Genomic DNA, 27,414 nt, shown 5'->3' with positions numbered 1-27,414 from the left:
TTGGCATGGGGACGCACAACTGGCCAGAGTGCATGCTAACTTGTCCTGTGGAGAGAAGGGACTGGTTTCCAATGACAGCCCAACACTAGACCTGGCAGCTCCCCTCTAGGTCCGTGCCCTGTGCTCATGGACAAGACCCCAAGGTCTATGCTTGACATTTTTCACCATTATCCATAGAATAGCAGCAATAGAATAGATTCTATTCTATGAACATTTACACTGAGGCACAGTTTCCTATATTCAAATACATCTGGTTTTTACTGGTAGCAATGTTGACACCTGGATTGCTTTCTTTCTGTCTCCTAATTGACACCAGTTTCCTACTCAAGGTAGTTATTTTTTTAATCATATGTCCCTTTCCCTTCTTCCTTGAGGGTAGTCACTGGCGCTGAATGACCAAACCAGACACACGCCTGAGACTGTAGGCTCTCCACTCCTTACCGACTCACTACTGAGTTGTTCTGGAGTTGATAAAGAAATGACCCTCTGACTCCTTCTGCCGGTGCCAAATGGCCAAGCTCTCCTTGAAAATACAGGAATTTCTCCCTCAACAAATAGTAGTTGTGTGCCTCCGAGGCAAGAAGTAATGTGTCAGGCGTGAAGTGAGCCAGGTGGGGACGGGGGGCTGAGTTGCCCATTGAGTGCACCTTCTAAGGCCAAATAGGATATACATGCAAAGACCTTAGACTGGAATCTGCAGCTGCTGACTAGCTCTGATAAGGGTCTCAGAAATAGATGCTGGCATTCACTGGTGGGAGAAATGCATCGTCTTCAGGTGGGCCCTGGGTCTCAGCAATGGGGACATTTAGATCTATTTGTAAAGCACGCTTTCTTCCCAGCACTCTGCAGTTTACCTCATTAGATCCTCAGCACATGCGCACATGTGCACCGAGGTGGGTGCTTACTAAGCTCTTTTCCCGTTCTAAGAGATGAATAGATGTAGCTCAGATGTCTTTAGTCCTATGTCCTAGTCACAGAACTAGTGATGGGGAGGCTGCGGGTGACCCCAGGACCCATGTGCATCCCTTCTCCCTTGCCCTTGAATGGTGTTCTGCTTTGGGGCCAGGATCTCTGGAGAAAAGGCAATCGCAGCACCGGTCACAACTTTTGCAAACTCATGGCATGGAAAAATGGTCTAGAAGCTGTCTCGATGTGACCTAATACTCAGTTCTATGGTTCGGGGCCCAAACTAAACATCTTTTACCTCCCAGTTTCATTAGATCCATTCCAAGTCCTGTTGGCAGAGATTGACCTTGCCTTCTGACCCCCCAGGAGACACTACCTTTTTACATTGAAAATGTTGAAAGGGAATTTAAAGCGTGGCTGCCCACTTCAGCATCTTAGATTAGGGCTTTAGGCTGCTTGACAAGGGCTCTCGTGAACTGCAGCCCTCCAGGATCTAAATTGAACAACGAGCCAGCCATGGTGGCACACATTTGTGATCCCAGTACTTGGGAGGCTGAAATAGGAGGATCACAGCTTCCTGGCCTGCCTGCCTCAGGTAAAGAGTGAGACCCTATACAACTTAGTGAGACTCTGTTTCAAAATTAAAAAAAAAAAAAAAAATCTGGGCTGGAGTGTAGCCCAGTGCCAAGAAAAGAAGAAAAAGAAGAAAAAAAAGAAAGAAACTGAGAGGTATGTCTACCAACCTCCTTAGCATGTGAACTCCCTGCCATCCTTTAAGGATAATGACACCCGGGATTCAGTCAGTCAGCTCTGAAAAGCTCTGCGAAGCACACTCGTGTTCTCCAGCAGACCAGTGTCACTGCCGCGTGTGTGTGCGGGTGTGCAAGTGTGTCGTGAACCCCTCCCCTCGGCTCTCTTTGCTTGGCTTACATGTGGGGCCCCTCTGCTGGAATCCTTTGGGATCAAAGCCCAGATTCACTCAACAATGGGGCTCATTGGTCCTGCGCCAGAATCATAAATCATCTAGAAACTTCCTGGGAAGGTATTAGAGAAGGTTATTAATAACAACTACCATCCTTGGAAAGAGACATATTTAGAAATGCACATTTTTATCCTCAAGATATCTGGTGATTCTCATAAAGGTCTGTGGGGTGTGCGGGGAATATATGATCCTCATCAAACCTATCTGAATGCTTGGGAAGTTCGAGTTAGTGTCCCAGGACCACAAAGCTGCTTTACTGGAAATATTTCAAGACCCTCCTTGGAAAGTCCAGGGTCATTCTCTGCCCGTTAGAAGTCTCTCGCTTCTGGCATGACCACCAAATGGAAAATAATCAGCTAGCTACTGTGAGGTTTGTTCTGTTAAGGTATAACTTGGACCTTTCCTTAGTTTAAATATAAGTATGTGAATACAAAAATACACGCATGCACACACACACATATAAGCATGTGCATACATATACAAATATACACACACTGCTAAACACACGAGCTTTCATATACACACATGCACGTTTACCAACAAGGACACGCTATATACAAGTATACACACATGCCCTCCTAAATACAATTACATACTAATACACAAATACATGAACAAAATACACTTGCACACACATGCACTTTTGCACAGACACACACGGAACGTGTTTACACATGCATATAATTAGAGCCATTCTCTTATGTTTGCCATGGAAGGATGGCTCACAAAATAACCAAATGTAATACTGTCCCTTACCCAGCTCTCCTAAGGCCACTCAGCTCTGACTCCAAGTAGACTTGCTACACTAGACATCTGCCCTATCCTGCAGTCATCTTCTTAAACAGATGTTTTTTTGTGTGTGTGCATATTATGGGGGAGGAAGGGAACCGTGGCTTGATTGCAATCTCCAGTCTTTGAAGATGCTCGTGTCTGTCTGGGCCGCTGAAAAGCCAACTTGGTCCCCTTTGCGTTTCCAAGTTGCACAATTCTGCATCTCCCTCCCGACAGAGTAGAAAGCTTGGTACCCAGCCAAACTGCCCGATTCTGGACCTACACTGAACCCCGCCTGACTTACCTGGCTTCAGGAATGACGCTCTCTCCAACCTCCTTAATCTGTGAACACTATCCTGGGTTCCTGTGTTTTGAATCTTGTGACCAGACTAACGTGGCCCGCAGGGGTTGGTCATGTCTGCATGGGGAAAAGCACTAATATGAATGTTTCTCTTTGTGTGTGCAACCCTTGCAGTGTTGTTTACCAGGATGGATTTTATGGTGCAGACATTTATGTAAGTATTCATTAATGTGCATGCCGTCTTTGTTTCCAGCCAGAGCCATTCTACTTACAAGTTGGCTGCAAAGGCCTTCACTTCATATGGTCAGATTTCCAGGTCCTGGTTCGTAGGGAAGAAGCCAGGGCTTCACCTCACCAGGTGGAAGGATTTCTCCCAAGCTCACAGGAATAATCACTGGCTGTTGGAGCGGAATGAATTATTTGATCAACTTCAGAATAAACACAACTGTCCCCCATCAAAAGCGGCATTGCGGCCAGGCGTGCTGGTACACTCCTGTAATCCCAGGACTTGGGAGACTGAGACAGAAGGATTGCAGATTTGAGGCCAGCCTAAGCAACTTAGGCCCTTAGCAATTTGGTGAGAACCTGTTTCAAAATAAAAAATAATAATTTCTTTTCTGGAGGTGTAGTTCAGAGGTAGAATGTCTCTGGGTTCGATCCCCAGTACAAAGCAATCAAACAGACAAAAATAAAACAATAAGGTCGAATTGGGCTTGTACCAAAGTAAATACCTCCACCCCTAAAGAAGTTATCTCCGAATTTCTCAATATAGTTTGCATGTTTTCAGAATAATACGTAGAGTAATGGGTGTAGTGAGTAGCTACAAAGGTTCAAATGATATTTTCATGGCTGATATTTTATTCCTTCCTTATAAATATAATTATTGTATTACCACAGCCCTAGGAAGTTTCTCTCTTTCTCTCACTGACATAGATGATTTTAGCAAGAAACATCTCCCAATTCTCCTAATGAAATGTATTTAGACTCGAGTACTCAGCCCTTATTTTCTTTAACCTTTCATTCTCTCCATTTCTCCCATACAGTTACCTGACTTAGAATTGTTCGCTAATTGGTACCGCTTTATTAAACCTTTCTTCTTTAGAAAAGAGTAGGATGTTTCTCATTATTAGGATCATAATTAAACTCACCTCCATCGATCTTGATGTGCTTATCTCCCACGTTAGGCCTCAAGCCATCAATATTATGAAAATTACTTGGAATAAACACAGTTGAAAATTAGTGGGCAGTACTGGGGGAGGGGTTCTCTAAATCACATAAATGTTTTATTACTAATGGCCTCGAGTCAGTCAATGGAATCATATTTGTTGTTTTATAGACTGGCTAACAAAGAAAACTAAAACTGCATTTCTGATCAAGTTGATGCCATTTATTAGAAAACAAGAAAGACACAGGTTATTTAATTTTACTCCGTTTGAATTCAAGATCTCTTCAGTTTTGAGACACAGTATTAATCTTCACCGATGATGGACACAGTTGAGTTCTATTATCCTGGCGTCCACTCTATACACCATCATCCTTAGGTTAGGTCTTTGTCTGTCTCTGTCTTTCTCTTTTCCTTCCTTCCTTCCTTTCTTCCTTCCTTCCTTCCTCCTTTTTTTCTTCCTTCCTTCCTTCCTTCCTTCCTTCCTTCCTTCTTCCTTCCTTTCTTCTATAACAAAATGAGTCAGCTACGCACTCTGTATACTCTACGGACAACCAATTTCCTTTTGTGTATTTGTGGAACTGGCACTGCTCCTTGCACTCTCATGCCATTGTACATGATGAAGCAGGTGGGCTGATGGGACTGAGCACTGTGGAGTGCTCCCTTGCACCCCGGTGCCTGAGGCACCCACCTGCAGCCTCCACATAACCTGGAGTACATTGTGCAAATGTAGGAGCTAGGCTACAGTGGGCATTATTCGTTTGCTTGTTTGGTATTTGAGAGTCCTCTGTTTTGTTTTACTTTTGTACTGGGGATTGAACCCTAGAGCATCCAACCTCAAAGCCACATTCTCAGGTTTTTTTTTTTTTTTTTTTTTTTTTTAATTGAGGCAAGGTCTTGCTAAATTGCCAAGGCTGACCCCAAACTTGTGATCCACCTGCCTTGGCATCCCAGTTGCTGGGATTAAGATGTGTGCCATCAGGTCCAGCTCTGAATCTTTTTATTCTTTTCCTGGTACTGAAGATGGAACCCAGGGCCCTCTACCACTAAGCTATACCCCAGATTTTTTTTTAATTTTGAAACTAAGTCTCAATAGGTTACTGAGAATCTTGCTAAGTTTCTGAGGCTGACATATACACATATACACGACACTCTTATTTAAAAAGATAGAAATTTGGCAGGGAGTCATTTAGTCACAGTCCTTGGAAGGTTAAGGCAGGAGGATCACAAATTTGAGGCCAGCCTCAGCAATTTAACAAAGCCCCTCAGCAACTCTATGAGACTATGTTTCAATAATGATGATGATTAATAATAATAATAATAATAATAATAATAATAATAAGGCTGGGAGTATATTTTTGGAGGTAGAATGCCTCCAGATTCAACCTCTAGTACTCCCAAAACACAGACAGAGACTTACATATTAAATCCACTAGAGAAATCTGGGTGTGGTAGTACACGCGTGTAATCCCAGCATTTGGGAGGCTGAGACAGGAGGATCGTGGTTCATGGACAGCCTGAGCTACTACTTAGGCCCTTTGCAACTCAATGAGACCCTGTTTCAAAATAAAGAATAAAAATAGGGCTGGGAGTATATCTCAGAAGCAGAATGCCCCTGAGTTCCATCCCCAGTACTGCCCCCCCCAAAAAAAAATCCACTAGAAAATTATTACTACTCAGTGGTACTGTTTTATTTTAATTAAAAGTATATCAACCTAAAGCATTTAATTAAATAACAGTGATACAAACGGAAAGTTATCATTGAAGGACTAAAGCTTCCTAAACCCACAAAGCCATCTGCTCTCTTTATAGCTGAAGCCATCTCTCTCATGAGACCAGAAATTGATCCAGAAGTAGAAATTAATGGTTTCTTAACTCTATTTAACCAAGATACATGTTGACTAAACTTCTTAGAGAGACATCAGTGGGCATTACCTTTGACCAAAAGATGACTGTTGAGAAAGGAGACTGAAGGAAATTAAAATAAAGCCATACCAATATAATAAACTATTGGTAGAAACTGGAGTGAGAGAGTGGTGACAGGGTGGATGGGAAGAGAAGAGAAGAAAGGAGAAGAGAGGTATGCACAATACAAATGTCAACTGTGTTCCTTTTTATTAAAAAGGCCCTGAGCTTTCTAAAATGAGATGCCTCCATGACAGCTACCCAGAGAAGAATTCTCCAGAAGATCCACCGCAATATGACACCATTTCTAAATTTTGTAATAACAAGTTTCTGGTTGACATTGTGGTAAAACACAGTTATCTCTACCTTCTTGTCAATTTCCACCCATGTATCTCAGCACAGAGAGGTGCTCTCATTTTGCCAAGAATTGAGCTCAGAAGTGAGTAGCTCTAAGATCAGCAAAGCTGGAAAGTAGGAATTTTCCAAATACAAAGCCCAAGTCAGTATTCTGAGACCCTGCTTTTGGTGTGAGCCACCTGACAGTTAGGCAGCATGAGGCTGGCCATGTTCCATCACTACCAGGGAGACCATGGTCCACTGAAAAAGGAAATGTCTACTATGTGAGGAACAGAGTGCTTAGTGTTTAGTCTGCGTCAGCCTATCTCCTCTTCACCATAGCATAGTAATAAACTGAGCACAGTACCTCTATTATTTTTTTCAGGAAAGATATTTATTTTTCAGAAAAGAAATGAAATACTTTGTCCAGTATTTTTTGTGTGTGTGTGGCACTGGGGATGGAACTCAGGGTCATACTACCTTCAAGCTACACCACAGCCCTATTTTTTTGTTATTTATTTGAAAATGGGTCTCACCGTTCTTGAACCGCGATCCTCCTGCCTCAGCCTCCCAAATGCTGGGATTCCACGTGTGTGCCACCACACCCAGCTTCAGAGATCTTTCTTGACACAGAAGCTTGAACCCATGTGATCCAGCTACCAACACTCCACCACTGGGCGGACAGATTAAAGTGATTGTGAAATATGAAAAGTGCAAGCAAAGGAAAGAGAAAGGCAAGGAAGAAGAAAACATGGAGGTTCTAAGAGAATGGGCAGGCCACTGGAGAAAACTATCTGCAGGTGAAACAATCAAATGCCCAACACAGTGAGGACTAGATGGGGATGGGGAACCAAAACTCTGACAGCTGTAGCTCCCCGAGGTTGTATTTTAACTCAAAGGGAAAGGTTGCATACAATGAACTGGGAAGGAAGGCCAGATTGTGTAAGAATATACAATTGTTGATTTTTCTTTATACTATATATATTTTTTCTTTATACTATATATATTTTTCTTTATACTATATATATTAGGTAGATGATAGATAGATAGATAGATAGATAGATAGATAGATAGATAGATAGATGATAGATTCACATCCATTTATAGGGCAGGTCTTCAAGACCCTTAAAATGCTCAAGTGCTTCAATGTCTTCCTTGGAACTAGAGAATTTCCCTTCAAACTCAAACCTCTGGCAGGAAAGATCATCCATGAATAGCCCTCATGTCACAAACTTACTTTCCTGTCCATACAAGGGTTCTACTGAGCCCTCCTCAGTGTCGGGTTTGAATGAAGTGATAACATGTTAGAGATTTTGACACTAATGAACAGTAGCTCTTTTAAGTACATGTACACCTATGTGTTTCCTAGTCTTAAATTGTTAAAAGTAGTTTGGGGAGCCTCGGTGCAATTAATGAATTTTTGAAACGCAATTTTCCCACGTTGTTAGTTGAACTTAGCAAATAAAGCTGTGGGTCCGGTTTCGGTTGCTGCAACAGAGCTGTTTTAGCTGCTTATATTATCTGGCATCAGCCAGGCGTGGTGATACACACCATAGTCCCAGTACTTGGGAGACTGAGAGAGGGAGATTCCAGGTTTGAGGACAGCCTCGGCAGTTTAGAGAGACCCTGTTTCAAAAACAAAATAGAAAGAGGCTAGGGAATAGCTCAGAGGTAGAAAGCTCTTGTGTTCAATCCCCAGACACACACACACACACACACACACACACACACACATCAAAATTAAATTCTCAGGCCAGATAATTTTAATCATGAAATACATAAATTTTTAATAGTTAACTTGAAGTGGTGAGACATTCTTTGTAAAGTTGAAAAGCCATGAAATTATCATTTTAATTTTTTAAAAATAAAAATTATGCCAGGTGTGGTGGTGCACACCTGTAATCCTAGCATTCCGGAGGCTGAGACTAAAGGATCGTGGTTCACGGACAGCCTCAGCTACTTAGTGAGGCCCTCTGCAACTCAGTGAGACCCAGTTTCAAAATAAAGAATAAAAAAAAAAAGGACAGGGGGTGTAGCTTGGAGGTCGAATGTCCCTGGGTTCCATCCCCAGACCTGTAAAAATAAATAAATAAATAAGTAAGTAAATAAATAAAAATTAGAGTCAGGCATGGCAGTGCATGCCTATAATGTCAGTACTTGAGAGGATGAGACAGAAGGATCTCAATTTCAAGATATTATTAACAGCCAGGTCACCAGCAACGTAACAAGACGTTGTTTCCAATAAATTAATAATAACAATAATAATAATAATAATAATAATAATAATAAATAGGCTGGGGTATAGCCCAGAGGCAGGATGTCTCTGGGTTAAAACCCCAGTAATAGCTAGGCATGGTGGTACACACTTGTAATCCCAGTACCTGGGAGGCTGAGACAGGAGGATTGCGGTTTGTGGCCAGCCTCAGCTACTTAGTTAGGCCTTTTGCAACTCAGTGAGACTTTGTTTCAAAATAAAGAATAAAACTAGGGCTAGGGGTGTAGCTTGGGGGTAAATGCCCCTGGGTTCCATCCCCAGTACCTCAAAAAAAAAAAACAGTACTAGTAAGTAAATAAATAAATAAAAAAACACAAGTTAGATCCCAAATACAAATACTGCAGCTGGATTCTTATCTCTACCTTCTTTGAAAGTCTCCATCAAGATCTGCAACTTCAAGTATTTGGTAATGCCTGGCTCCCCTCTCAATTGGGTGGATCACTTTCCAGTCTTAACAACCTAAGAGAAGCAAACTTGTAAATGAATGGCTCTGGAGTTTCTGTCTGACTTATGCATTTCCTTTTAGTTATTTCATTTTTGCATTGAACACATTACATTTCTGTTTCCTTATAGAATAGTGTATCAAGAGCCTGTGTATGGCAATAAATTGCTGCAGGTATGAAATCCCAACTGGTGGAAAAACTCATCATATGACTGTGGGTTTGCTGTGAGATCTTTACTAACAAGATGATTCTTGGGGAGGAGGGGATATTGTCTAACATCGAAGGAGGAAGGACTAACTGAATTTCCCAGTTCTAATATGAATTCTCTTAGATTAGAATGATTACTCCTTACCTTAAGTAAGATATGTCTGCAGTTGGGTTGGGACAGTTCCTTCCAAGCAACATGGTCATGAGCTTTCTAGATCATAAATACATCAAACTGAGGGTCCAATTTGCCAATCAATTTCTTGTCTTAAAATGTATTTGGATTCAATCAATATAAACTCAGCAAAAAAAAAATTAGAAGGTTTTATTGAATCAATTCTCTGGGTAATTTTTTAGTAGGGTCTTGTCCTCCACTTGGTTGGCTACATCAAAAACCTCTTGTCCATCCAACATTGAGGTCAGAATAATTATTAACATTGCCCTTCCTGGTTACATTGCAGCTGGTCAGAAATTTATTTCACATCTTTTGTTATAGCTCTCAAACCTATTGCTCACCATGGATACAAACCCCAAATGATTATCTAAGTGAATCTGTAGAAAAAAAAGAAAAATCAGCACATATGTTGTTGGCTCAAAGTCTCTAACTTTGGTTTATAACTAGCACTAAAACTGTCAAAATAAGAGATGAGTACTAAACTTAGTGATTAATCGGAGTTTCATTACATGGATTTCTCTCTCACCTGTATTTCTTGTCTTTATGCAGCAATAAGTCAGTTAACAAGATACTTAATTTTTAAACCATGAAAATGGATCCAAGTTCAATTTAAAATACTTAAAAACCACAAATGTAAAAAAAAAGGTAGTTGCATCTAGGAGAGGGCAAAGTGATTAAAATTCTTGACATCAACTTTTGGAGTTACCTTAAAGCAAACTGTCTTCTACCGCAAAAGTCAAAAGTAACAGAATGTATAGTAAAGATAAACTAGAGAGCTGTGATTTATATTTACATTTTTCATTTTGCAAATGTCTTTGTAAACATTTCTATAGTAAGCACAACTTGAGTTATATGTACACCAGTACACCTGCTTCGCACAAAGCGTAGCCAGAGCTCAGCTGCACCTAGACAGGAGGAAGCCTCCCTCTGGGGTTAGACCCATCACCACCTTCCTACACAGTCAAGCCGCAGGCAGCCTGCACATCCCACCTATGCCCATATTTCTTCCTTTCACTTCTCTCCCTAACTAATTAATCATTTTGCACCTAGAACCACTTTTCTCCAAAAGTATGGTCTAAAGCAAAAAGCTTTGATTTATATTACCTTGCTACTTTGAGATGTCAGGGTGGTATACAATGTTCATCAATACTGTTCTATGAAGTTCTGCAGATAGAATAACATACTTCGTTTGGTTTAACCCAGCCTTTTCCAAATTTGTTTGGCCAGGGAACCTGTCAATTTCCTTCCACCCTTATTACCCCACTGTGCACAGTTCTAAAAATGTTTTACCAAAGCATCATCTGAGATCCTACCCCCAAGAAACCTCCAAAAAAAATTTCACTAACAGAGCAAACATTTCAGCTCGTGTGAGTTGGGTTTCTTTGATGTCCATCTTTGGTAGTGGTGGTGGCCATTCAAAATTCATTGTTAATATATAAAGCTACATTTATATTTTGCCACCCAACATGAAAAATGAGTTTGTTTGATGAATGGAGAAGCATAGGACTATGTTTGTTTTCCTTGTCCTTCCCTTTTTCCTTTGGTTGAGTGGCAGGAAAAAATCACTGATCAATTGACTTATGTTTTGTCATGAGATCCGGGAGGGCCAGGTTCATCATGAACCATGTCTTATGGCCTTGAATAGAACAAAAGTCCCCCATTTAACTATTATCCCAGAAACACACAGAAGCTCCATCTATGCTCAGCAAGCTTCAAAGCACAGAGAAGCAAAATTGATTGGAGTCACCTGTTAAAAAGGCAAATTGAAACAATTTATATGTTTTGATTATTTTACAGCGTGTGCACACATGGGCTGTGTTAATGCACAACTCTGCTGTTCCTCTGATATGGATTTTATAATCAGAAAAACAGCAAGGACAATAATGTAATCTAGAAAGATGGAGGTATCAAGCCAGTTAGTTCTCTTCTATTCCACTCACTACATTTTCAGAGATTGACTTGTGGTGTTCATTACTATAGCCACCAAGCCCATGTGGTTATTTACATCTAAACTCAAATTAGTGAAAATTAAAGAAATTATATATTCACTTGTTTTCACTACCCACATATCAAGTGTCCAGTAGACACATGAGGATATCTGCTAGCATGATAGATAGGATCAGATCATCCCTGTTGTTACATTGTGGTTTGTTGGCAAGCAGTGAGACCACGGTCAAAGTCAAGGCTTCCCTACTGCTCTGTAGATGTTATCAAACTATGATATTGACTCTTGAATCAAGAATACTTGTAACAGCTGGGCACAGTGGTGTACATCTTTAATCCCAGCACATGGATGGCAGAGACAGGAGGATCATAGGTTGAAAGCCAGTCTCAGCAACTTAGCAATATCCTGTTTCCAAATAAAAATTCAAATAGGGCTGGGAGCGTAGCTCAGAGATAGAATGCCCTGGCTTCAATACACAGTATCAAAGAAAAAACAAGATTACTCGCAAACAAATTCCAAGATAACAAAGACAAACATCAGAATATTGAGCACTTGTGCCTTATACAGAAATAGGCTTATTTTCCCCAAATGGTCAAGCAATATGTATATGTATGGCGATCATTCCCCTATCTTCATAGACAACCACATCTGTAATGTCAGAGCACTCCAGATATACACACTTGCATTTTTATTCCTATGATAAATATCAACCTAGTGGTCAGTGAGGTTCATTTTAGTCATTTTCTGTTTGCACGGTAGCAGTCCTTCTTTCCTTTACTGAAACCACTAAAGAACTTGGGGATATACGCAGAATTCAAACCACAAGCATTTGCCAATGGAACATTGCTAAAACTTTGCTAAAATCAAATTCACAGCCACCCAATCATGATTTAAGTGGCACCTAATGCTAATATCTATGCAAATACATCCCCCAACCCTGTCCTGGGAGAGAGATATACAAACACACACACACACACACACACACACACACACACACACATTTTCTCTACTCAGAGCTTTTAGCCGGTTGTAGCTAATGCCTCTGAACAGTTAGCCACCAAAAGCCCCTCCCTACCTTGTTAGGTTTAATATACATCCTGGTACACCTGCATCTCTCTGTGTGCATCAGGAAAAGCCAGGAGGATGGACAAGTCGATTAAGAGCATGGCTCCAGAAATCTGGTAGCTATATTGCCCCTCAGCCCATCATTCCAACTCTCTAGCTCGGTACTGGAATGACAACTGCTTTTGCTTTCTGACTCTCCAGCACATGGAGTGAGCGCCCCATCCCTTACTAGGGAACAGGGTATTTGGAACATCTGTTGGTATCTATCTACGACCTTTTTAACTTTCACTTTGATTTTTAAGGAGGTTTGATTTTTGGTGATTATTTGCCAGGATGTCTTGGCTGTGTCTTCACTAGGGCTGATCCAAAGAACAAACTTCTCTAAGGATAGGCTAGCTTTTATGAATTGCTTTGCAAGTGAAGGCAGATGCACTGTGAAAGTTAGCTGTGTCTGAAAGAGAAAAATTATGAAGACCAGTTCACCTACGTCTTGAAAGATGCTTTTTGGAGTTTCCTTTCTCCATCTACTTTTTCTCCCCTTGCTTATTTCGCCAGGACATAAAGACAAATAGAAAGACACCCATTCTCCCGGACTGTGGTCTGATCAGTAGATGCCCTCTGACACACTACTCTATCCTGAGTTGCCCCTTTTTGGTGAGGGTGAGATTTTCCTCGCAGAGGATTATGGGATTGTATAGTCTAATTAGAATCTGAATAATCCCTTTGTTATTGGTGGAAACTGGATCATGTTTGGTAATTGTGCTGAGATCATCCTGCAGTGGTTGACATATTGCCATGGTCCACTGAGCAAGGAGCTCTCTTATCTTCACAGTTTGATAATCAATGCTTCACTGAACACAATTCCTTTTGAATATGCCCATTTGCTCATCCTCTTTGCTTAATTGAACAATTGCAATTACTGGTACATACAACTAAATGTTCATTTTTTTCCATTTTTTCTCTGTTAATGAATTTATTTACAAATTAGAGGCTTTATCTTATTTTCTGTGCCAAGCAAATCCCCCCAGTCTGAACCAGTGAGATGCATAGCAGAGGGATATTTTTAGCCCCAAAGACAGGATTCTTAGGCGGTAGTCACCATTCATTTTTATAATAATTATGTAATATTTAGAAAGTTGTAGGCAGCATTAGTGGTCAAATAACTACATATGCAAGTGGTTACTAATAAACTCTCAATCAAAAATTTACTTGATATTTAAAATAAGTATAACATGTAAGGCACAACATTGATTGATTCGTATAATAGTCAAAGGTCATTTGAATAAAATTTAAGTTATATTTAGTAAGGGTAAAGTATAATCTCTTTGAAAAATATGGAAAGTTCAGCAAAGTAGAGAGTACTTAAATAATCCCCTATTGTCCTCCCCATCCCATGACAATTACTATTAACTCTTATTTGGAAAATCTGGAAAGTTCAGCAAAATAAGAAGAGTACTTAAATAATTCCCTGTTGCCTTTCCCATGCCATGGCAATCACTAATAACTCTTAGACATTTCCTTCAAGGGCACCTGGGTTCTTTCTTCACAAATGCTAACCTTTAACAAGCAACTAGGGTTGGTGCTCACCCCTTTCTCTCTCCGGTGTGTTTTTCCTTCTTTGAAACTTGGCTTTCATTAACCACAGCTTTAGATTGGTAGATTCGGGTAACCACTGTCCTGGTGTGGTGTCCCCACTGCGCACTCCTATGCTGGACTCCTGTGTGTCCCTAAATCAAATTTCTCCTTGTGTTTTAGGGTGGTTATGCTGCCTACCGCTACGCCCAGCCTACCCCCACCACTGCCGCTGCCTACAGTGACAGGTAAGGGTCCTCTTTCTTGTGCTTAACGACTACACGATAATCAACTTAGTTGCTGGGATAGAAGATTTCTGTCCAGTCTTGCTGAAAATGCATGACTACCAGAGAGAAAGGGCCCCAGTGTTAGGTCCCATGGTAAAAGTCTACACAAGACCACATGGAGAGGGGATGGACGATGAAGACTAGTTCTTTCTAAGCTCCTCAACCTCTCTGCTAAGAAACCATGTTTTTTCCCACTAGAGTTGTTTTTCCAGTCTCTTTATTTCTGTGACCACATACCTTGTGCAATCACACACACGCATGCACATGTTTGCACGTGCACACACACACACACACTTGTATGTTCCCTGTGCAGTTTTCTCCTGGTCATCTATGAAAGACCAAGGTTTCAGCTGACACTGAAAAATAGAAGCTGATCCTGCAGATTTATCTCCAATTCAAGCACCTCCTTTCCCATTTTACACACAGGAAAATATTCCCTCTCTGGCATTTTTTTAAATTGAAAATAAAGGAGTGGGAAACGTATGTGGCTTTCATGAGGAGATTCCCTCCTTTGTGGCAATGTCTGGTGTCCAATGCTACAAACAGACGTCAACCTTTGCTGGCCATGCACAGCACACCCAAAGACCGGCAGCAAGCAGTAGGCACGGGATTATGTCTGAGAAATGCAGGAGTCAGAATGGACATGTGGGGGTGGCTTGATTCTCCAGGCTTTACAGATGACTCGGTTCCTGAAGCAGCAAGCCATAGCTACTTTTGTAGAAGTGCCTTGATAAATCAAAGCGTGCGTTTCCACACCGAATGCAGCTCCTTGGCTCTGTTTTCTGAGGACATCAATGTGAATGTTCACATGCTGTGCATGCACAAACGTCATCAAGGGTGCTTATTTTGACAATGACTCCTTTAATTTCAAAGTGTCTCATGAATAAAACAACGGTAACAATTTGCATGTGTGGCTGAGGCATGCTGGGTCAGACAGGTAAGCGGGAGAGCCATGTTGGACTCCTTCCTGAAAAAACGTGAGCAACCACTGTGGAGTGATGGAGTTCCTCTCTCGGTGTGCTGTGGTGTGCTTTCTGGGCAGTTCCATTCCATTTCTCACAAGATGGGTTGTTGGGTTGTTAATTCATTGTAGCTACTGGCTTCTTCTGCAAAACAAAAAGCTCAACTTTAAAAGCTACACTTGGAAAACCCTACACATCAGCTTGTAACAAATGCCTTTGGTGAAATAGAGCTGAGATCTGTTGTTTCGGATCTGTATAGGTGTTATTCTCTTAAAAGAGCCATCACAAATTCCTAAGACTGTAGGGAGTCTTCGAAGTAATCCATACCATTGTCAAGACATAATTGTAAACACATAAATTACCCACTTGCCCAATAATCAGTCGAGAAGAAGAAAAATGCTTCATGTCAATTGTTATCTTCAGTACACTCTGACACTGGATTAGGAAAAGAGAGAGGGTCAATAAGGCTAATAAAAATGATGACAATCTCAAAATACTCAAGATCATTCAACAAATGAAAAGGCTTAATGCTATTAAATTCTGCGCACTGAAGATTCACATGGTATCAATTGGAAAGTGGTTCAGCCACAACCCTTAATTATTTCTATGAAAATATCTCTAGATGCTAAATTCTCAAACACCCACTTTGTATATAATTATAATCATAGTAACTTTAGCCTGCTGTATAATTATAAGAATCTTAAACGGATTTAGTTCTTTGAGTGTTTATCTTGCTTCTCAGTATAAGTACAGCGATTCCCCAAGTTGCAAAAAGGTTAATTAGAAAATTAGAAAATCGCCTTCTTCAATAAGACCAATCTAGACGTTTGAAAGAAATAAACAATGTTTAGTACTCTTCTTCGACACAGCTACTTGAGAAGCTAGTCATCTCTCTCGTATGCATCTAAAAATCAGTTAGAATTTTCCACATTTTGGAAGTCTGTGTATGCAAATATATGTAAAAATCTGCAATTTTAATATTATTAAGATTTCTCATTGGAAACATATCCTACTGCACACACACAAAAAAAATGCCCTCATTCTGGGCTTGGTAAATCTTTAATAACTCTGCAATTCCCAGTTTAGTATAACCGTTTCAGCTGAAGAAACCAACTAACTATATTCTTGTCCATGTAATTGCCCTCTTGTTGTTCATTAGAGATGTTTGCACATCAGGCCCTCCCGGTTGCTGAGGAAATTGATTACTAGCCCTATTTAACTTTATTGTAAACGAGACACTCGCCACATATGGAATTATTCATGGAGGTAAATCCAGTAATAGGTGAATTACCAGAAAACAATCTCTAAAACGATATTCTGTTTTGATTTATAAAGTCTCTATTACGTGGCGCTACTTCCTTTTATTCTCAATGAGCAAAGATAGAGAAGGAAGGTCTTTTATAACGACACACTTTTGGGGGCAATGTGAAGTTATCAGAATAGCCTTTGAATCTATTTTAAAGATGCTGAATATCTAGAATTGATCTCAGGGCAGCAGAAATTGTTTTTGAGTTCTCACTGCATAATATCAGTAGTAATAGAGGATTAGTTCCTCTTCTCTGGCAGACAGACAGGAAGACAAAGAGATAAACTTCTTCACAAAAAGAAACGCCTTCAAAATAGGTAGGGGACTCAGCAGGAATTGAGAGTGTTTGGGAAATGCTCTTTGGTTGTCAATTTGATCAAAAGATAAGCTGCAACCAACCTCCCCTGTAATCGTGAGATTCACACTTCAGACATCTTAAAAGAGAAAGAAGTTTGATGTCCCAGTTGGTAGAATTTTACCTTTTATCAGCACAAATTAAGCCCTCATCAAATTAAAGATTCAGGGACCTTTGAAAAACATCGAACTCTAGTAACCTCAGGACTGCCCAGAAGGTGTTTAATGGGCACCTTGCGACTCCCTGCCCATCACCTTCACATGCTGACCATATCAGAGCACCCTGAGAGGCTCTGATCATTGACCTCCAGAATGAAGACCATCTGGTGTGGGCAGAGATTTACCCAGACGAAAAAAGACCGAGCTGAACTAGATAATTTTAGAGCCTCACAGACAAATTCAGTGGGGATAGGTGAACATCTTTTCTTGGCATTTTGGTAAGCATTTGACCTCGCCAACTCTCTACTTTCAATCTCATTTTGATTTATGGAAAGCTAACCGTCCAGGGTCGCAATAAGATTGTTTTCCGGGCTTGAACCAATCCAAGCATGGCAGTCATGCCTACGGCCATCGCATCATTGCATGCTACTTGGTGTTGCTGTGTCTGTGGAACGTTCTGAGTTCACGGGTCCATCACATTAGCTCAGTGAATGGCTTGCTTGATTAAGCCTGGGGCAGGCTTCTCTTTCTTGACTGGCTCTTGTTTTCTTTGTGTACTATAATAGGTCCTTGTTGCATTTTTTCAGTAGCCAAAATTGGGGAAGGGGAGGGGGAAGATTACTTCTTCAATGACTTGTGCCACAATGATTTGGGAGAATATGTATGACGTGTATATAGCTTTGATCAAGATGTCTCACCACAAAGACAGACATTGGTCATGTGTGTCTTGCTTGCTATAACACTCTAACATTTCCTAATAGCCAGTGCATGAAAAAGCCTCTCCATGGTAGGCAGAAGGTAGTTAACTGTAGATAGACCTGTCAGAGAGAAAACAATACAGGGCTTCACTCTGAGATCTCATCAAAGGAAAGTTGCACCAGTAGTTACCAGGGGCCATTTCTTCTCTTACCTAGGCCATGCATTTCCTTTAAAGACCCCCGAATGCCAGGAACCTCCTGATGTAGGGTTATAGTAGCAAGTTTCCAAAGACGTTCTAGACCAAGTGAAAGAGACTGCATGGACTCTTGTCTTATTTTATACCTCTTTTTTTGTTTCATTTTCAAGAACTGTGTCATGATCAATAGAGTATTAGAAGGCACCCTATGAAATTGCTCTTTTGTGTGAAAATATGGTAGAATATTGTCCATTCTATAACAATGCAACCTAAGAGAAACCCAAATAAAATGCCATGATATTAATTACCTTCCTCCTTGCATTCACACCCACACCTGTGCCTTAGGACCTCACAGGCCTCACAAAAGCACGTAGGTAAATCTTTATGCAACAAAGCCAAGACTTATCAAGGTCAGGCAGTCGTATGGGGCATACTGGAACACCATTTAAGTCTGACACTCACAACCTCTGAATAAAGGGTTCTGTCTCAGAGAGGGGGGAAAAATCATTATTTTTTTCTTAAAACTTGATGGGCATAAGCAGGTCTGTCTTTGGAGGTGTGGAGAAGGTGGGCTACTCCTATTTAAAATTATATATATGATAGAGATGGATACCCACACATGTGTATACACATAGAACGGTAGAGGGATAAGTAAAGAAAAAAGAGTGATGGATGGTTGATAAAGGTATAGGTGTATGGGTGGATGAGAAGAAGAAAGAAGGGTAAAGAGAAGAAAGAGAAAGAAAAAGACCATTTCTACCTGCTCATCCTAGTTCATCATCAATTAAGCCCCAGTAACTAGAACTAAGTGTTTATATACAACCTTGGTCCATGCTGAAGAGAAAACAGGGAGGGATTTGAGTTGATTTCCCCTGGTGCACGTTATTCCCTATCTTTTTTAGGAGCCTTCCTTTTTCTGGACTCAGGTCAAGTAATAGAGAAATGCTGTCATGAAAATAGACAGGCAAATAATTGCAATTAAAATGATGGCCCATTTTATTTGGAGCCTGTATCAAGTGACATACAATAAAAACTGGGGAGTTGTCGGCAGATAAAGCAAGTGAGCACGCTGAATGGGAAATTTAATTTACCAATTAAGGGCCTTTCTCTTGTAGAAAGATTACTTTAAAATGAATTTCTATACTTTATATGGTCTTGATTTTGCCTTTTCTAAATATGGTGGAATATGGACAGGTTAGCGTAAGGATGCTGTAGGACTTTTAAGCAGGGAAGACAGTGTAGCGCACAGAAAGAAAGAAAGAAAGATTCTGTGCTTCCTCTTATCTGAGCCAAGCCTGATAAGGGTTGAAACTATTTCAGGTCAAAATCCCTCCCTAGCAAGCCCTTCTATCTATTCTCTGTGATGTGTGCAAGGAGAAATCTCAAGATCTTACCCAAGTGCTTAGTTTAAAGCCCTAGCTGCCAAGGCCAGTTCAAGGCCTGGTGACAGCCTTTGATGGCATATTTACTATTTCCTGAGACAGAGAAGGACAAGGACGATGTAATAGGGTCATCAACTCTCTCTACTCTGGTCAGTACACAGGTTTTTTCTGTTCTCATATGCTTCAAAAAGTAGCTTTTTGTTTATAAAATAGTAAGTGGTAGCTTTTTTTAAGACCTAGTCTTGCTGTTAATGTTCTTTGCTTGATGAAACAAACATTGGCAATCCAAACTAGACTCTTTAGTCACCTTTTCCATCTTGTTTTTGTAAAAGCTACTCTTGGAAAATAGACCTTTCTGATACTGGGTGATGTGGAGGACGGTATTTTTAGACCCACACAGCCACAGAGTGTAGTTTATGGAGGCTCAAGGGGGCTGGAATAAGAGCTCGTGGCCTTTCCCAACTGAGAGAAAGGTCTAGGGGCAAGAGGAAGCTATTTTAAAGTTAGAATCCAGGCTCTTCAGTGAAAACATAGCAGGAGACAGGAGTCCTTCCTCTAAACCTTGCTTGATAGTGCCTTGTTGAAGCTTATTACTTTCTACTTTTATCTTTTGTTAATTTTACTTATTCTAATGACCTGACTTGGTTTTGCAATTAAAGATAAAGATGCCCTGCCATCTCGTAATAGGAATGGAGCAGATATCAGTCCCTAATGCCTTACTTATACCCTTCCATTAATGCCCATAAAAATGTTCATTTTTTGTTAGAACTCCACGTTGAAAATATATGCATATCTATAATTTTAATTTTATTTTATTCTTATTTTCATATGCCCCCTTTCTTCTTCATTGAATGTTCACCTACTTTACAGAATCAGGTGTTTTTTTTTTCTCTGTGGCCTGGGCCCTCAAAAAGATAAGGGGAAGCTAATCCTTCCAGGCAGGTTTTGGGAAACTAGAAAGAGAGGCAGGATCCATAATATACTCATTATAAGGCACACCTGCCAGGTGAAAAACAAACTTTATTAATGAAATATGCAACATATATGCCAGTCTTCCTTTTAAGTTGGTTGTGATTGGGCATTCTTCAAAAAGAAAAAAATATAATAAGTAAGGTAATTATATTTTCTCCTACCCCACCCTATAGGTCCTCTGATTTCGCTTGATAACAATAGAGGTGGGACTGAATGAGTGGAGACGGGACCAGATAGCTTTTCAGAGAAGCATCACTCTGACTTTTGAAAGTTGAGGCCACGGGTATCAAACTCTTAGTGCTGAGAAGTAATATAGACTTCCAGACTTTCTATTTTTTTATTTATAGATATCAGACACACAGACTAGAATAAAAGATGTTCAACTTTTTATTGCAAGAATGAATTGCCAAAGCTGGGTGTGGTGGTGCACGCTGGTAATCCCAGTACTTGGGAGGCTAAGACAGGAGGATTGCAGGTTCACAGCCAGCCTCAGCTACTTAGTGAGGCCCTCCACAACTCAGTGAGACCCTGTTTCAAAATAAAGAATGAAAAATAGGGCTGGGGTGTAGTCAGAGTTAGAATGTCCCTGGGTTCAATCCCCAGTACTGCCAAAAAAAAAAAAAAAATGAGTTGTCATCCAAGCTTGGTGGTATACACTTGTTATCCCAATACTTGGGAGACTGAGACAGAGGCTCACAACAATTTATCAAGACCCTGTTTCCAAATCAAAAGTAAAACTGGGCTGTGTGTGTAACTTGGAGATAGAATGCTCCAGGGTTCAATCCCTAGCATCACAAAAAAAAAAAAAGAAAGAAAGAAAAATAAATTTCCTTTGGCCCATAATCCGTAATAATATTTTAACAATGGCTATGCACTATTAGATGAATATATAATTTGGAAGTACTTAAAAAAATAACCAGCCCTGTAATGGTCCACAGACTGGACCAACAAGGAGCTGGGGAGATATTAAGGGAAATTTCAAACCCGATGGAGCACAGCTGTCACAGCTTCGTGGGCAGACATTCTGCCAGTGACAAGACAAGGTGTTAACAACTCCTTTGGTGCTGTCACCACCTAATTACACACTTTTTAGGTTGCAGATCATTGCCTTGATAGGCCACCAAAAAGCAAATAAAGTGTGTCCTTTAAGTGGAACCAGCAGGGCTCCTCAGCTGTGCAGGGCTGAGAGGCGACAGAGAACTCCTGGTCCTTTCTAGGGGTAGGGCAGAGACCTCTGGTGAGAAAATGATTTCCTCAGAAAGAATCTAGAGGAGCTATGTCTATCCAAATGAAGAGCTTGCCTCGCTGAAGGCAGCAACACAGTCAAGCAGAAGAAGCAAACACACCCAATCAGAACCTTAGCTCACAAAACATTGGTAGATGTGGCAATACAGATCAAACCCCTACGCTTCTTTGCTTTTTTTTTTTTATGTTTTCTTTCTTGTTGTTTGTCACTAGGCAATATACTCTAGATGTTATCTCTGGGAATAAGATTGAGCCTTTTTGCTTTAAGTTGATCAAAAACAAAGTCTGACTCTATACTTAGGAACACAGTTGTTGGGCCCGCCCTTCCTTCCTTCCTTCCTTCCTTTTTTCTTTCCTTCCTTCCTTCCTTCCTTCCTTGCTTGCTTCCTTTCATTCTTTCTTCCCCCAGGAGAACTCATTTCTGTTTATCTGTAGCCTCTAAATTATTTCCATATTTGTGAGCAGTTACGTGCACGTGAACAGTCATCCGACAGAAATAAATGACTTCTTATGATTTTCTCCCTGGTGCAGATCACAATGATTGATTCCTCTGGAATTAGATTCTCCTCAAAACCGTAGTGCATTTCATATTTAATTAACACACAAAGCATTTAGAGTAGGGGCTAGTCTCAGGGGAAACGGAGTTTGCTGAGTGAGAAGTAGAGAGCATCTCTCTAAAAAGAGTGACTCGTCCATTTTCTCATTGTTTCTGGGCTCGTTTCTGCTGCATAGAGTGTGTGAGTGTTTGGATAGATTAATCAGTTTTGAGGAGCTAAAAGATAAAGGTTAAGAATTCCTTTCCTTAATTATTCTAATCACTTAAATTGCAAAGCTTTGGCCCAACACGATAGTATGCCACACTTCTGATAACCTCAGTCAGCGGTTCCCTCTGATCAGTGACCGTGTTCTCTCCACTCTCCCTTCTTCAATGAGCTGTCAGTGGTGTAGCGCCCTTCACAATTCATTCCGTTCTGACTGCTTCTTTAGGTAGCAATAGCCACAATTAATTACTTTCTTTATCTCGAAGATCAATGAGTAGAGAAAGTGATTTCGTGCTAATATCTTGCCACTGGCTGCATAATAGACTCACATTAATATAAAATGTACCCCAGAAGATTTCCATTCCATCCCTCTGAATGTAACTGAGCCTCAGTTTCCCCATCTGCTAAATGTAGAACTTCAAACCTATTAGAATCTGAAGAGATGAAGGCAAATATTATAAACCAAAGGAAGTGGTGCAGATGTTATCAGTAACCCAGTGTCTGACTAACAGTTATCTTAGGAGTGTTTGTGATTATTCCCAACCACAAGCAAATAAAATTCATCTGAGAGCATGAGTCACTTTTAGATTAAGGTGAACTCTAAGGTCCACAATAATGCTCATCTTCTGAGGACCTGTGCCTTACCCAGCAGCCCAGGAAAGCACATGGCTGTGTCGGGATTTGAAACAGGATCTCTTGTATTCATTATACCTACTCTTTGATTGACACATGCAGTCCTTAGCTATTGATTAACAGAATATGGTCAGAGATTTAAATTTGAAGGAGGTCTGCATCTCAGTAGAGTTACTTCCTATGAGATAATGCAGGCAAGCCTCCTGAGCTATTTGATTTTCAATCGCCTTCTCTATAACGTGGGGGTAATGGGTGGCCATTGCCTCTTTGGGCTTTGTGAGAACTCACTGTGTTCATCAACAGAAGCCCCTGAGATGATGGTGATGATGATGGTGATGGCCAGCATCACTGAACTATGGAGGCATTTTCTAAGTTCCCTTCTGTTTTGTATTCCTTATGGAAACAGGTTAGGATGACTATTGACTAAATCATTTTCATTTTGCTTTTAAACCTTGACTTCCAGCCTAGAAATATAAAAATAGGCTGGGCAAAAGAGGTTGGGAACCATGAGCTCACGTCTCTCTCCATGTTCATCCTTCTCCCTGGATATTATCTTCTTGCACATGGGACTCAAACTACTAGGGAAGCATCAGAATTTGTAGAGAAAAAAATGTTCAATTACCCCAGTGTAGACACAGCCTTAAAGCCATCCTGGTTTTAGATTTGTGTTCCTCCTTCTTTTGGGGGGGATTAGAGGGGGAGAAGACTTTCTAGATTTCATGTGTCTACACAGCCAAACTTCCTCACAAAGAAGTCACTTCTCATTCATCTTCTCATTAATCTTCTCATTCATCTTCTCATTTGCACAATAAATCTACAAAGGGCATATACTATTTTTTAAGCCCCATTTTCCACATGAGCAAGGCAAGGCCCAGAAAGCTGAAAGAGATTTTCCTAATGGAACACAGATCGTAGCAGAAGGTCATGGCTTCCACACTCACCGTTAGTTCCATTTTACTTGAGCCTAAAACAGGAGTATAGTAGGGACTGGGGAAGATGTTCTATGTCAGAGGAACTAAAACGACAAAGGAGGACAGGCCACACAATCTCTAGGAGACGGAGTTGCACTTGGGTTTAAATTTCCCAAACTCAGAGCTTGATGGAAGAATGCTCCCATTAAGGTCAAGCTCACCACCCTATCTCTCTTTCCATTAAAGCTTTTCCATGCATTCAGTTGCTAGCAAAAGGAACTGTGTTTAAATGAAATGGTCTTAAATGTACTGTAATGTATTTCCTATTCTTAAAAAGGGGCCAGTGCAGGTCGTTTTCAGAGTTTTCCATAGTTAATCTGTTGATTGCTTACTTATGTGTCTGTTTATACCGCACCTCACTCTGCAGTTTGCCACAGCCTATTGAAATATGAATGATACAGTATTGAAATATAATGAAATGTAATGACAGGGCAGAGAAAATATGAACTTGGATGGAATTTGTATTATTTTAGAATAGAATTTCAGAGCTAGATGGGATAAGGGAGGTTAAGTACTCATCACAGGCAAACAAACCTTCCTTTCTAGGTGAGAAAGCTGAAATAAATCTTAGATTAGAAGCCTCTAAACAGGCCAGCGCAGTATAGGTATTCCATGGTGACTTAAAGGCCAGATACCCAGTATCCCACCCCAACAGCTTGGCTTGGTTCCTGGCATGTCCATCCCTTCATTGATGACCTGAAGGTTGAATGCATGCTGTGGGAAAATTATTTGGTTAAGCCAGCAACCAGAATTTTTGTCAGTGCCCCTAATTTCTGCATAATATGTTTATGAAAAGAAAACATACGGCTGGGTTCTATGTGGCACTTCCAGCGAGGTTTTAAGGAGGGCAGCAGGAATAACCTAATTCTTGCAAATCTCTACCTTCATTTGTATTTGTATTAAGGAAGCATCTTAGTAAGCACAGTCACAAACTCATTACTAACGATAATGTGTTACAGTATGAATAATTAAAATAATTATAAAACGTTGACATCAACATTAGTAAAATTTACTTGAAACCCAGAAGACACATTTTTCTGTTTCCCACAGAGGGGCTTGGAGAGTAAGACTTGAGTGCTTAATGCTAGGTGATAATTAGAATCACCTAAGGGGTGTTTGAGGCACACTTAAGGGCATGGGAACTGCTACTCTCAAAGATTCTGAGTTAAATGATTGGGAACAGGCTTGTTCATCAGTATTTCAGTATTTTGTCTTTTGAAGAACCCAAATGGAGAGTCTGGGCAGGGAACCTCCACTTTCTAACAACTAATGTCTCAGAACTGACAGGTAGGATGACTCTGAGTTTGCCCCACTACTTTTTTGGGGCACCCAGGTTGCTCTTTGCCAAGCCAGAAGATTGCTTCTTAGGGTTGTAGGGAATTTCTGGTAGATGTTCTTGGAGGGTTTTAAATATACATCAGAGATAGAGAAAGGTTCAATATTCATTGTATTTGTTCCAAGAAGAATCTTGCTGTGGGTGATATAGCTTCTGAATTTTGCATAGTAATATTAAGAAGAATATTGAGAATTAAGAAGACAAAGAGTAACAATCCAACTTACAGCCCATAGTATTGCATGGAGGAAGAGTTACCATCTGGCTTTTCCCTGCCCATGTTGCAAATTTTGACCACTTGATATCTGGCTTTTTAGGTCCTCTCCAGTAGCTGGTTGGCTCCTGTTTTAATTTGACTCTTAGAATTCAGCCAGCGGTGGTTTTTAGAAGAAAGAATATTACAAAGAGATGAGATTTAGCCCAGGGAAAAAAAAGTGGTCAGACATAAAGATGATAGATGACAACCCACAGGACTAATTTAAGTAAGCCACCAGCTGAATCAGATCTCAAGTCTAGGTGGTCGGTCTGTAAAAAGCCACATTAAAATAAAAGGAAATCAGGGGATGCAATAAAAAAAAGAGAGAGTAGGACCCTGCCACATGTTATTCATTTGACTTGAGTCATAGAATGATTTCTCTCAACCCCCAATTACATCAGACTCAAAGAGGAATCCAAATCCTCTGTCACTTATTCAGGGAGAAGCCAAAGATTCAGAGCAGTGGTAAGGAGCCACTCCCCAGAGATCTCAGGCCCCACCGCTGATTGAGTGTCCCCTGTGTGAATACCCCTGGAAGATCCTGGGAGAATGATAAGAGCTGGTGTCTTGAGCCAGCATATCTGTAGTCCTATTTCGTGTCTACCATTTAGTATCTCATATGATACGCCTCAGTATGCTCACCTGGAAAGATAGCAGAAGCAGGAGGGGTTCCAAGGAAACGCTAATGAATTTATACACTCATACCAGCCACTTTCTGTCAGAGATTAAGTGCTCAATTCATATTATGTGGTAGCCTGTGAGGACAGCATTCCTTAGAGTCAAGACAATTTACTATTCCACTATTATTGTTCAATTAGCAACCCTCCCTTCTCTCATAAAGCCCTTCCATTAAAAAAAAAATAGGCTTTGAAATTACAAAGGGAATAGACTTGCAGATTTCTTAGCAAGCTTTCCCAAATTTCTCCATGGTAAAGAGTTACTAGAATCGTGACTCCCTCTCAGGGGTACCTGCTACCTAAGAGACAACAGGGACAGGGTCCCCTGGAGCTAGTAAGTAGCCAGCCAGAGTTCTTGTTAAAAGTATAAATTACCTCTATTGTGATAGTTCTGATTGAGGTGGTCGGGGGCAAAATTCAGAAATTTGCAATTTTTATAAGCACTTTAGGTAATTCTTCAGGAAAGTCGAGACATCCTGGAGTAGAAAGAAATGCCCTGTGAAGGAATTGTGGATGATAGAATTATGTGCAGACTGAGAAGGAAAGATAGCATCAAGCATGTCTACAGGGGCTGGTCAGTAAGAGGAAGAGGTGAGGAATCAGATAGGAGGAGTTCAACATCTCAGCTGCTGTAGACCAGCCTCCTTCTGGAGTGAGGACTTTGAGTTAGTGATGTCTTCACGGAGTTTAATCATCCTTCATAATTTACCAAATCAAAGAATGGGATGTAAAGTCACTGCTCTTAGAAGGCAGCTGGAAAGGAGAAGAGTCTTTTTCTAGTTGAAGCATTGTTTCTTTGGCTATGTCCTCTGAAGCCTCCATAGCTAGATAGCTCTGGAGTTTGGCAGGGGAACCAAACAGAAGTGCCAGATGAAGCACGGTTTTCAAGAGATTCTTGGACTCAACTCTCTCACCCCTCTGTACCTACCACTTCCTCTAAGGGGGACCATAGCAGAATAACCTTCAGAGCATGTATCAGATGCTGCCCCAGCTCAGCTAAAGGAGAGCCCACAGATGAGGTAGCCCCACGGTCCACGCTCTCTTAACCTCTCCCTGTGGATCTAAGGAACAACCAGGGAGAGTACCATGCAACCAGACAAGTAGTTCTTAAACTCGGCCATGTATGACCATTGCCTAGAAGTATTTAGAGCTGCCGTTTATTGTGACTTCCATTTAATT

General features: G+C 40.7%; 1 protein-coding gene across 20 annotated transcripts in view; it reads left to right on the top strand.

The window, feature by feature from the left end:
• RBFOX1 (RNA binding fox-1 homolog 1) overlaps positions 1-27,414 on the top strand; it is a gene marked incomplete at both ends in the record, with an annotated part of 617,808 nt that overhangs the window by 570,159 nt on the left and 20,235 nt on the right. For 16 of the 20 annotated variants that reach the window (XM_080704730.1, XM_080704728.1, XM_080704724.1 and 13 more), the window contains 2 exons: positions 3,135-3,174; positions 14,226-14,290. In XM_080704730.1, coding sequence (XP_080560856.1) covers positions 3,135-3,174; positions 14,226-14,290 — 105 coding nt within the window. Of the gene's footprint in view, positions 1-3,134; positions 3,175-9,211; positions 9,255-14,225; positions 14,291-27,414 lie in introns of all 20 variants that reach the window. The other 4 variants (XM_080704721.1, XM_080704739.1, XM_080704735.1 and 1 more) reach the window with 1 other exon arrangement.

This window comes from Muscardinus avellanarius (genome assembly GCF_963383645.1).
Source record: "Muscardinus avellanarius genome assembly, chromosome: 10".
In the NCBI taxonomy this organism is placed as follows: Eukaryota; Metazoa; Chordata; class Mammalia; order Rodentia; family Gliridae; genus Muscardinus; species Muscardinus avellanarius.
The sequence above is the reverse complement of the archived record's forward strand: the minus strand, read 5'-3'. Positions and strand labels throughout refer to the sequence as shown.